This window comes from Neophocaena asiaeorientalis, unplaced genomic scaffold (genome assembly GCF_003031525.2).
Source record: "Neophocaena asiaeorientalis asiaeorientalis breed wild unplaced genomic scaffold, Neophocaena_asiaeorientalis_V1.1 scaffold59, whole genome shotgun sequence".
NCBI classification, from domain to species: Eukaryota; Metazoa; Chordata; class Mammalia; order Artiodactyla; family Phocoenidae; genus Neophocaena; species Neophocaena asiaeorientalis.
Window position 1 is genome coordinate 6,448,820 of NW_020174268.1, and position 12,185 is coordinate 6,461,004.

Below are 12,185 nucleotides of genomic sequence, written 5' to 3' on the forward strand. Positions count from 1 at the left end.
CAGACAAGAGCTTGAGAAATGGAAACTAAATTTGTTAACAGTGGTTCTGTGTGATGATACTGGGGGTAATGATTATTTTTTTCTTTTTGCTTATCTGGATTTTCCATTTTTCAGCAACGGACATGAATCAATTGTATATTTTTTTAATGCAAATATATTCGGGACAGATAATACATCAAACCACTATCAGTTATTAGCATCTTAACGTGAATTAATGGATGTGATTTGCTTCCTGCAGTGAAGTGGCAGTGGGATATGGATTTTGTTAGGTTGGGTCTGCCACTGGAAAGGGAGAGAGGATGTAGAGTTTCCAAAAGCACAGTGGGTGGAGGAGGCCTGCCAGGCCCCTCCCTATTACCTCAAGGGCATTTTATTAAAAGTAAGGACAGCAACAGTTAACCTTTCTCATTCATGGTTTTGCCCAATTATTCTCATTATAAATTATTTATTTTTAGATCCAAACTCCAGCTTTCCAACCAAACAAAGAAAAAAGTGCTCATGGATTTTAAGAATAATTTGAAAAAAAAAAAAAAAAAACAAAGGACTCTTCTCCAAACTCTGTGCATTTTGGTTTCCATCAAGCCTTGTTTGGACAAAGTTTTATTTTACTATTTCATACTGCAGTCTGCAGATTCTTCCTGGAGCCTCAGTGCTAGCACTTCAGGAGTTGTAAAGCTGACATAATTAAATACAAGAAAACGTCATCATTTAGACTCTGATTTTAGATGGGTTATGCCGATAGTTGCCTCAACATTATCTGGAAAGGCAGAGCATGCAGAGGAAATTTATAGTGTAAACAATACTGGGGAGTGATGGACAGTCTGAAGGAATCCAGTTACCATCAACATAAGCAATTCATAACTTATTGCAAATCATTTGATATGTTCATCCAAATATTCCTTCTATGGCCGGCTCCTAGGAAACGAATGTGATAGAAGTGGGGTGTGCGGAGGGGCGGATAGGGAAGTAAATGATTCCTAAGGTCCCAAGCAAAATTTAGACTTAAAATATATTTGAACTATCACCTCCAAGTAGTTGGAGATATCGAGGCTTGAAAAGAGGAACAATATTGAAGGCAGTGACTTATTTAATTGAATCTAAGATGCCATCAAATTATAAGATGGATTATAGTTTTGTAAGAAAAAAACACTGCCAACTCAATTATGACACATCAACTGTAAGATACATTCTAATTTTTAAAATGTTAAAATGTGGGTGGAAAATATCTATCTTAGAGTTAATGAAATACAGTATTACTTATGTCACCTTGCCCCTACCTCCCTGTCACAGGGAGATGGGCTTCTATTCTCAGTGACCTGTTAGACTTCATATGGGGACATCAATCTTCCTTCCAACTCACTTAAGGGTTAAAACATTTAGATCTGTCCTTACTTGGCAGTAGAATGTATCTGTCCTCCAAGTTCCTGTCAGAGTCTATAATCTCCATTTCTCTCCCATCCAATACTCAGCAAAAACTCAGTTGAGAAAAAAATCCTGTTTTCAGGACTGCCTGCAGGACATGCAGCCCATCCATTTTTCTCTACTCTGTTTACCCTCAGATTGAGCCAGATCAGCAGAGAGCAAAGTACTGGAAACAACTGGGTAATCCCTCATAGAAAGGTTTTTACAGACTCTTTCTCTGGCGTCCTGCCTTCAGCCCACGTGGGGAACACTGTTACAAACAGCCCGAGTTGTACTAAATTCTGTCATCAAGGACATAGCGTCCTCTTCATGAGGACCCACTGGAGACATATTTCAGGTCTTCATATCAGGAATCTTTAAAAAAAAATGTTTAAATTGAAGTATAACATATATCGAGAAAAGCACACCATTCATAAAGGTACAGCTGAATGAATTATCACAAATTGTAACAACCGCTCAAAGGAAAAAAATAAAACATTACCAGCACCTCAGAAGCCCCTTCATGGCTTCTCCCCATCACTATACCCACCCTCTTCCCCAGAGGCAATCTCTGTCCTGATCTTTAACATCACAGTTTTATCTGTTTTTGAACCTTACGTTACAAAAATAGAATCATACAATATGTATCCTTTTAGTCTGGCTTCTTTCACTTATCACTATTTCTTTCACTTATCACTAATTCATCCATGTTGTTATGAGAAGTAGGTTGTTAATTTTCATTCCTATAATTTTCACTGTACAGTAGTCCATTGTATGTATATACCACAATTTACTCATTTTGGTTTTTTCCGGCTTGGGGTTATAATGCTGCCATTCTGGTACACGTAGTAAAGCACTTCTGTGAAGTATACCTAAGAGTCAGATTGCTGGGTTTCAGGGCTTGCACACGTTCAGTTTAATTTCAAAGTAGTTTTCCACTTTACATTCCACCAGCAGTGTATGAGAATTCCAGTGGTTCCACATCTTCACCAACCCTCATAATGGTCAGTCCTTTTAGTTTTAGCCATTTTTATAGGTGTATAGCAACATCTTATTGTGGCCTTAATTATCATTTCTTGAATTGCCTTCTCTTTTGTGAAGTATTTATTCAAATATCTTGTTAACTTTTCTATTAGATTGTCTTTCCCTAATTGATTACCCATTGGGATAGGTCTTTTGTCAATTATATGTACTACAAATGTCTTCTACCTTCTGGCTTTTTTTTTTTTTCTTAATTTATTTTTGGCTGCGTTGGGTTTTCCTTACTGCATGTGGGCTTTCTCTAGTTGCAGTGTGCGGGCTTCTCATTGCGGTGGCTTCTCTTGTTGTGGAGCACAGGCTCTCGGTGTGTGGGCTTCAGTAGTTTTGGCACGCAGGCTCGTAGTCGTGGCTCGCAGGCTCTAGATCACAGGCTCAGTAGTTGTGGCACACGGGCTCAGCTGCTCTGCGGCACGTGGGATCCTCCCAGACCAGGGATCGAACCCGTGTCCCCTGCACTGGCAGGTGGATTCTTAACCACTGCACCACCAGGGAAGTCTCTGGCTTCCTTTTTTATTCTCTTAATGGTGAATTCTGATGAGCAGAAGTACTTGATTTTAATGCAGTCAAAATTATTGCAGCTTTCTGTATCCTTTTTAAGAATATATTCTTCTACTTTTTTTCTTCTTGAAGATTTATTGTTTGCCTTTCACATTAAAATCAATAAGCCCATGCACCTAGAGCCTGTGCTCTGCAACAAAGAGAAGGCACTGCAACGAGAAGCCCGCGCACCACAACGAAGAGTAGCCCCCACTCGCCGGAACTAGAGAAAGCCCACACGCAGCAACAAAGACCCAACGCAGCCAAAAATGAATAAATAAATTAATTAAAAAAACTAAAATCAACAATTCACCTGGAGTTGATATTGTGCATGATGTGAGGTAAGGATCAAAATTCATTTTTACCACATGGACATGCAACTGACCCAGCACCATTTATTGAAAAGACCATCCTTTCCCCATTGTTCTGCAGTGGCACGTTTTTCCTAAATCCAGTGTCCACATACAGGAAGGTCTGTTTCTGGACTTTCTAGTCTGTTCCATTGGTCTATCCGTCTGTTGGCTTTCTGGTGCCAATACCACATTGCCTTAATTACTGTGGCTTTATATTAAGACTTGATGTATGGTAGAGCAAGTCCTCCAGCTTTATGCTTCTACAACATCGTCTTCGCCCTCTTGGCCCTTTGCATTGCCATAAAATATCTTAAAATCAACTTGTTATCATTTAAAAAATGACAAATAGGTAAATCTGTTGGGGTTTTGATTGGGATTACATTGAATCTATAGCTCAGTTTGGGGAGAACTGACTTCTTTGAAATATTGAGCCTTCCAATCCATGAACATGACATATCTCTCTACTTATTTAGGTCTTATTTAACTTCTCTCAATGTTTTATAGTTGTTTTTGTTTTCTGTGTAAGCCTTAATATCTTTCAATTTTCCCCTAAATATTAGAATGTTTTGATGCTATAGTAAAGGGTATTTTTTTTCCTTTTTTTTTTTTTTTTTTTTTATCTCAACCACTGCGCCAACCAGGGAAGCCCGTAAATGGTATTTTTAAAAATTCTATTTTAATTGTTTATTGGCAACTGGTTTGTTTTTAATCTCATGAAAACGGAACTCTGTTACTCAGTGCTTCCCTATCTGATGGTTCCATGAAACACCATCCTACTTGTTAAAGTGGTCTGCTAAATATGTTGGGAAAAGCTGAGTTAAACAAGTTAATCTAGTTTCTTCACTGCAGGACTTCTAAAGTCTTTAATGTGCTAACGTAATATTCCTCAAGCTTACTTGGCCAGACTTACTCAATATTCAACGAATATCATAGTCAGGTATCATTCAGGATAAAAGCATAGAAAATAGCAATTACTCTAGGTGTTTTAAACAGGAGGATTTAATAGAAGATGCTTATAAAAATCACTGGAGGGGCTTCCCTGGTGGTGCAGTGGTTGAGAGTCCGCCTGCCGATGCAGGGGACGCGGGTTCGTGCCCCGGTCCGGGAAGATCCCACATGCCGCGGAGCGGCTGGGCCCGTGAGCCATGGCCGCTGAGCCTGCGCATCTGGAGCCAAAAAAAAAAAAAAAAATCACTGGAGGACTCCAAGAGTAGGTGCTTGGCTCAGCTTCTAGGAATGGCTCCCAGATGTCCACAAAATGGACCCTCCCAAGGCAGGCGCTGCCAGTGAGGCCACCACTGGAGCTCCTCAGCCCACAAACCCTTTACTCCCACTGCCCCAACCACAACTGCCTCTCAGTACCCACGAGGTTGAACGCTCGATGTGCTAACGCTCCAAACCCTCACGTTTCCATAGTCATAGACATTACCTGTCGTCACAAAACAGCAAAAGTAAAAAAGGAACAGCTGAAAACGGTCTCCATGCTTTCACCCTCCAAACCGCTCACAAGTACCTCTGAAAGGTGACAGCAATTTTGCATCCAGGACCACAACCTGCAGCTCTCTGCAGGATAAGAGGACACCTAGAAGGAGGGGGAATGCAGACTGAGCTAAGTGACAGCATCCACCACAACCAACCAAGTGCCTGGTGTATAGGCTGGGCACCCTTCTAGGCAGAGAATACATCTGTGAGCTAACAGGCTAGTAAGAAAGTCAGGTGTTGAACAAGTTAATGTGAGTACCCGCTCCCCACCTCTGACGGAAGTGCTATAGCCATCTGCCAAAACAAGTGTTTTCTGAAACATAGGGTGATCATGTGTCCCTCTTGGTACTGAAGGTGTTACATTTATGCTTCACTTCTATCAGTTACATACGACGTCACGGCATGCATTCTGCATATTAATTTTACCTTCATCTTATTGTTTCTCACTCATTTTCCCTATGTTCCTATTTACTTTTTATCGTATTTTTGTAAGGTATCTTAAATCTTCCTCCTTAAAAAAGGACAGATATAAATCAATCATCTGTGTGAAACCCCAATGTTCGTTCATCCATGAGGAGTTACCCCACTCACAAATTCCTTCCACTATCATTTTTGTTGGCTTCACAAATTTGATAAAGTGCAAAACAGAAGCACTCATTTCATTCCTGGTTTCACTTTGGTAACCAGAAGACTGGAGGGAAGATCAAAGGTTGAAGCAACAACACGTCCTTTGAAATAACAAATTAATATAACATGCTCTACAACATTTCATGATAATTGGCTTTATTAACGTAGAACAATTAATGCTAGCCATAAAAGTATATCATTAAATGTGTTATTATTACAAGTTAAAATTTATTCTCTGTTCCCTGTATCACCATTTAACTGGAAAAAACAACAGCCAAAACTTGTCAACCTTACAGTCCATTTGAAATTGATTCAACTGGAAGCAATTAGCTTGTTCAAGAATGACAATACAAAAGAAAAGTATACACTGGAATGTATTACATTTTGGCCCAACAAACAGGTTTGATTCATTCTGGCTCATAAAGCATGCTGATGGTGTTTATGATTTGGAAAATTCACTGAAACTTTTTGCCTGAATTGAATCCTCTGTGATGCATTTTCTTGAGTTCTACCCATGACTGCCACAGTAACAGTCCTGGGATCAGAACCCAAACACCATTGAAAAATACCAGATAGACCCAAAAGTAGAGCCAATTGTTGGTGTTGAGGTTGGGGCTTCCCATAAGCCAGTCTGGGCAGAAGGTCATCCACCCGCCATACAATTCACACACACACAGGGTGATCTGTATGAAATGCCTGTTAGAGAGAAAGAGACAAGGGATGAGACTGCCAGCAGCATCAACAGTCCTCCACGGCAGAAAACCTCCCTGAAGTTGGACCTCGGGTTTTACGTAGAGCTCCTTTGATGGGGCAAATTGATAATTAATGAAGACCCATGCTTTCCTTGGAGAAGCAATAGTGCCTTTCCTAGAAGATTATCCTCAGAGTTAAAGAAGGTCTCTTGGGTATCCTGTCCTATTTGGTGAGGTCACAACTGACCCGGTAAGAGAGACCTGGATGGGAAGCTCTCTATGAGCCGCAATTTCACCTGTTGTAAAAGGGATAATAATAGTCCCTTCCTCAAATAATATTGTGGAGATTAAATGCCGCAATTTCACCTGTTGTAAAAGGGATAATAATAGTCCCTTCCTCGAATAATATTGTGGAGATTAAATGAGATATGTAGATAAAGCACTGTGCCCGGCACATATTCAACAATGCATATGTATTAAATGTTTGAAATAATAAACAAATGGGTGCATGTAGTAAATCTACAACCACGTTCATGGAGTCAAAGACATGGAAGGCACCCAGGAGAAATTTAATTCTTCCTGCCAACGCTCTATGTAAAACTGGGTGGGGGAAAGTGGATTAAATGACCTTTGAGGTCTCTTTCAAATCTGAAATTTTATGATGAAGCTTTACATAAGACTTCTTCTTTGATATAAGATGGTGGAAAATGGAATGCCGTTGTGCCTACTTGACACAGTTTTAGGGAATCATCCCCAGGATAGCAATCTGTTTGTCCCAGGTCACCCTGTCCCTAGATGGAGAGGAAGGAAAGGGAGGGAGGAAGCGGAGTTCAAAGTTCCAGGGTCTGACTGATGGATGGTTAATCTGCCATCTTTCTGCTTCGTCTCCTCACTCTTCTGCTTTCCTCATACCCTCCATAGCCTGCTTCTGGAAAGATTTCTTATTTATCTTGCATGTCTACCTCAGAATTACATGAGAGATTTTTCTTTGTGTCAAGCGGAATGGGAGTTTTCTAGAATGAGTTGGAGGCAAAGGATGCAAATGTTACCTTTTGATTCTCCAAAATATTGGTGGCAAATCATCCAATGCTGTCACCACTGTGCTTGTCTATACAGCACCTAGGTTGTCAATACAATCATATTTCTCATATTTTTTTTATTTTGAATGGTCTGAAATTATCCTGGTGGCACCATGATCCTTAACTAATATCTAACAATTTTTGTTTCTAGTCTACTTTTTGTCTAACAAAGAACTCTGGTCATTATCCCCTCCAAATGTCACGCTGGCGTTGGGACAGCTAATGTTCCTCCTCTTTTCCGTAGGACAGGAGAAGAGCACTTACCGATAATGTTTCCCTTTGACGATGGCATAAATGAGAACCAATGCCAGAAACCCTCCCAGGACGACAGTCAGAATTTCCAAAGACACAATGGTTGGATCCAAATAAAGCCATCTTGCGTCAGCTTTGCCATATTCTTTCCCTGAAAACAAAATACATTTTGTTACTCATCTGGCAATCGTTTTTATGACAGAGGAAATGACCTTTTTTTCCCCGTTAGGAGGAGATAAAAGAGTAACTGCCACTCTCTAGTCTTCATAATGCCTTAGTGGAAGGCAAGAGAGGCCCTATGACGAAAATGCATTTGCCACCGGACACAAGTAATAATAACAATATCATGTTATATTTGTAAAATGATTTGCATTTTCCAAAGTGCTTTCACACGTGTGCCCTCTTCACCCTCTTCCTTTTCATCGTAAGCAGCAGAATTCTACATCAGTTTGACACAGTCAGACTTTGCAAAGATAATCTTTAATAGTTATCTTGGTAAATGCATTATAATTCCTTACGTCAAAATTTCAACATAAAGTCTGTATTAGTTAGATGTGGGAAAATTATTATTAAGGAAATGTTTATAAAAAAACACATGTTTATTAGTGATTGAAGAGGAATTGAGTGCTGAGGAGGCAGCAGGGAGGGGAGGGGAGGAGAGTAACACAGCCTGGACTACAGAATGAATCCTAAATGGACAAAGGAGCATTTCGGTCTGCTACAGGGACAGAATTCACTAACACAGCTACCACGAAATTGTGCTGACCAGGGAGCAGGTGTGCCCTAAGAAATCTTTCCAGGCCCCGTTATCAGGATGGTTACTTCTAGGAAGCACCATGAGGTCAGATAGTCTTTTTAGTGAAGGACCAAGGGCCATGCACTAGGTGAAGTCATATTCCCCTCCCTCCCTCCCTCCTTCTCTCTTCTTTCCTTCCTTCTTTCTTTCTCTCTTTCCTTCCTCCCCACCTCCCCCCACCTTTCTCTCTGTCTCTCTTTCCTTTTTACTTTAACAAAGTAATAGGTGCTGGTCCTAAGATCTCAAATAACCAGAGGAAAAAAAACCCCAAAACCCTCTTCTCTCCCTTTAATTACTGTTCTCACATTACTTAGAAAAGGTATGAATGGTCAAAAATTAGCTGCGTGATCTGACTGGTCTGAGCAGCACAAAGCAATAGTCTCTTTTTTTTTACATCTTCATTAGAGTATAATTGCTTTACAATGGTGTGTTAGTTTCTGCTTTATAATCCATGCCACTCTCTCGCCTTGTCACAGCTTACCCTTCCCCCTCCAACCTAAGTGTCCATCATCGGGTGAATGGATAAAGAAGATGTGGCACATATAATACAATGGAATATTACTCAGCCTTAGAAAGAAGCAATAGTCTCTTAATGGTTAGAGTTAGGATCCCTCCAGGGCCAGGGACAAAGGGTTCCCATGAAAGGCTGTCCCCAGAGAAAGGACAGGCCAGTAAACACGATTAGCTATTTAATGAGATAACACACAGACACACGCTGAGCGGAGATTCTGTGAAAGGCCAGATGCAACTGGCAGACCAGGCAGAGCCGTCCAGCCTGTCCTTAGCCGACTGCCTGCCATGACCTAACTGGAAAACATCATAGTGAAAGAAAAAGTTTTCCCTATAAATTTAAACATAGATACAGGGCTTCCCTGATGGCTCAGTGGTTAAGAATCTGTCTGCCAATGCAGGGGACACAGGCTCAAGCCCTGGTCTGGGAAGATCCCACATGCTGTGGAGCAACTAAGCCCGTGTGCCACAACTACTGAGCCTGCGCTCTAGACCCTGCAAGTCACAACTACTGAGACTGCACGTCACAACTACTGAAGTCCACGTGCCTAGAGTCCGTGCTCCGCAACAAGAGAAGCCACCGCAATGAGAAGCCCACGCACTGCAGCGAAGAGTAGCCCCCACTCGCCGCAACCAGAGAAAGCCCGGGCACAGCAACAAAGACCCAATGCAGTCAAAAATAAATAAAATAAATTAAATTAATAAAAAAAAAACACATAGATACAATAGGTGAAATATACTATCTAGTGTAGCCAAAATCTAAGAAAATATCACAAGTAAAAGGTCAATGCTTTAGGAGCTAAGAGATTAGTGGGTGTTTAGACATTCACAGAAATAACCCCATTCATTCATTCTTTTTAAGAAATTTTTTTGATTTATTTATTTTTTGGCCACGTGGCATGTGAGATCTTAGTTCCCTGACCAGGGATCGAACCCATGCCCCCTGCATTAGAAGTACAGGGTCTAACCACTGGACCTCCAGGGAAGTCCCCTTCATTCATTCTTTAATTCAACAATTTTTTTGTAGCGTATAGACGCCTCTATGCTAGGTCTCAAGAATGCAGCAGCGACCAGGACACAAAGTCTGCTGCTGGTGGTTCATACTGTAGCGAGCTCAAACCATGTAATAAGTGACGGGGACAGAGAATAGGGACATGGAGAAAAGGCACTGCACAAGCTAGGAGAGAAGGTGTTCTGATCGCTTCCCCTTCACCCTACATGCGAGGGAAGGGTTCCCGCCCCGGGCTTATGCGGTGGCCCAACACACAACAGGTGACACTGGGCAGATGAGGTTGATGGCGGCTCCTTAGTCACAGAACACTCGCAGGCTCGGGGAGAAGCACACTGTACCACGTGGGGCTGCCCTAGGAACTGGGGTGAACGAGGAGGGGCTGTGGGAGGTGGGCTCTGCAGTAACACCAGGGCGGGTGACCCCTGGTCCCCGCGGCAGGATGTGATAGGATTGTTTGAGTAATTCTGAGGGCTGGCAGGGAACTGAAGCCGGCTCCTCAGGGGTGTGCAGGCACCGTGCTGGTCCCGGAGACCAGCAGGGCTGCTTGTCCAGGGACCTTATATGAGGAAGCAGGGTGCAGAGGGGCCTGGCACTTACGACATCTGAGGCCCTCTGGGTTTTACCACACGTCAAGGCACACGTAATCTGGGATCTTAATCTCAGGCCTTTCTCTTAGTCCCGTACCTTCCACAGTGTCACAAATCAAGGCTTTGGATTGGGATGAAGGTGAGGATGACCAGCAGGCAAGATCAAAGAGCAGCCCATCCTGATTTCTGTCCTGAAGGGCACCTGGTCCAGTCTCAAGGGCCAGTTGGATGAGGGTGTCATATAACAGGACCCCCGTGTGGCCTGTCAATTGCTCCCCCTTGGGGAAGTGTGTGACGATATGTATGAACTGAAACACAGCTCCCACTCCCTAAACCAAAAGGTCTCTTCTAAATTACAGAAATAAAGCACATTTGCACGAAAAAAAAAAAAAAAATCTCAGGGCTTATATCACAAGAGGTGAGCCTTGAACTGGGGGAGGGAGAGGGTATCTCAGGGAGGAGTTTGAGCAAAGGCCTGGGGCTGAGAGCGCTGGGTGTGTCTGAAACTGCAGGAAATTCAGCAAAGCTGAAGGAGACATCGTGTAAGTGAAAGTGGGGGGGGAAGGGGGTGGGGACAGGCACTGGAAGCAGGCCCTGCTATCTGCTGGCCCCAGTGGATCAAGCCTCTGGCATCTCCTCATCTACTGCTTAACCTTGACCAACTCTTTGCAGGTTAAACGCCTATAACAGCGAAAGGGCAAACAGAGCATTAATAAACCTAATGATGTGATCCTCATCCTTTATTTTGTGACTGACTGCCAGGCTCAGGCAGAGGTTTAGAGGGAAAGATGCACACGAAGGGCTGGAGGTTTCCAGTAGCCAAGCCACGGCTGTGCCCTTTGCCACAGAGCGGAGACTAGGGGCACAACTCTTCTTGACCAAACTCAAGGCAGCCTCCTCCAAGCCCTCTTCTCCAAAAGGTCTCGACCTTGGGCTCTGTGCTTGGCCCACTTAGTCCAGTTTCAACAAGAATCCTGCTGCGTGAGTTTAGTGAAAATCCTTCACTCTTGGTATCTGGTCACTCCCCCCAACCCCCAGTTTTATTGAGATATTACTGACATACAGCACTGTGTAAGTTTAAGGTATGCGGCATAATGAATTGACTTACATATATTGTGAAATGATTACCACAATAAGCTCGAACCTGTGTCCCCTGCACTGGCAGGTGGATTCTTAACCACTGTACCACCAGGGAAGTCCAGAAGTTTGTACCTTTTGAACATCTTCATCCAATTCCCCCACTCCACAGTCCTCGCCTCTGGTAACCACAAATCTGATCTCTTTTTCTATGAGTTTGGGTTGTTTGTTTTTTAGATTCCACATATGAGATATTACAGTTTTTGTTTTTTTCTGTCTAGCTTATTTCACTTAGCATAATGTCTGCAAGGCCCATCCATGTTGTCACAAATGGCAGGATTTCCTTCTTTTTATGGCTGAATAATATTCCATTGTATATATACACCACAACTTATTTATCCACTCCTCTGTCAATGGACACTTAGGTTGTTTCCATGTCTTGGCTATTGTAGATACTGCTGCTATGAACATGGGAGTATAGATAATCTTGATATCTGATCAAATTCCTTATCTCCCACCCTCTGTATCTTAATACCCTGGCCAGCCTTCAGCAAGGATCCTGTTGCGTCAGTCTATCAAGAGTCCCGCAGCCTTGATGTTTCTTCTCAGTAATTTTCCATCCACTGACCCCAACCCTGCTCCTTGCCTATGAATCTCCACCTGTCCTTGTATTTAGAGTTGAGCCCAATCTCTCTCCCATTGCCATAGTCCCTCTTGAATAAAGTCTTCCTTACCATCT

General features: G+C 42.5%; 1 protein-coding gene across 1 annotated transcript in view; it reads right to left on the reverse strand.

The window, feature by feature from the left end:
- Positions 1-5,580: 5,580 nt before the first annotated feature.
- EBPL (EBP like) overlaps positions 5,581-12,185 on the reverse strand; it is a 38,138-nt gene continuing 31,533 nt past the window's right edge. Inside the window, exons 3-4 of the mRNA XM_024755492.1 lie at positions 7,477-7,615; positions 5,581-6,137 (exon numbers count right to left, since the gene is read on the reverse strand). Of these exons, the coding sequence (XP_024611260.1) occupies positions 5,897-6,137; positions 7,477-7,615 (380 nt within the window). The 3' untranslated portion in view covers positions 5,581-5,896. The remainder of the gene's footprint in view (positions 6,138-7,476; positions 7,616-12,185) is intronic.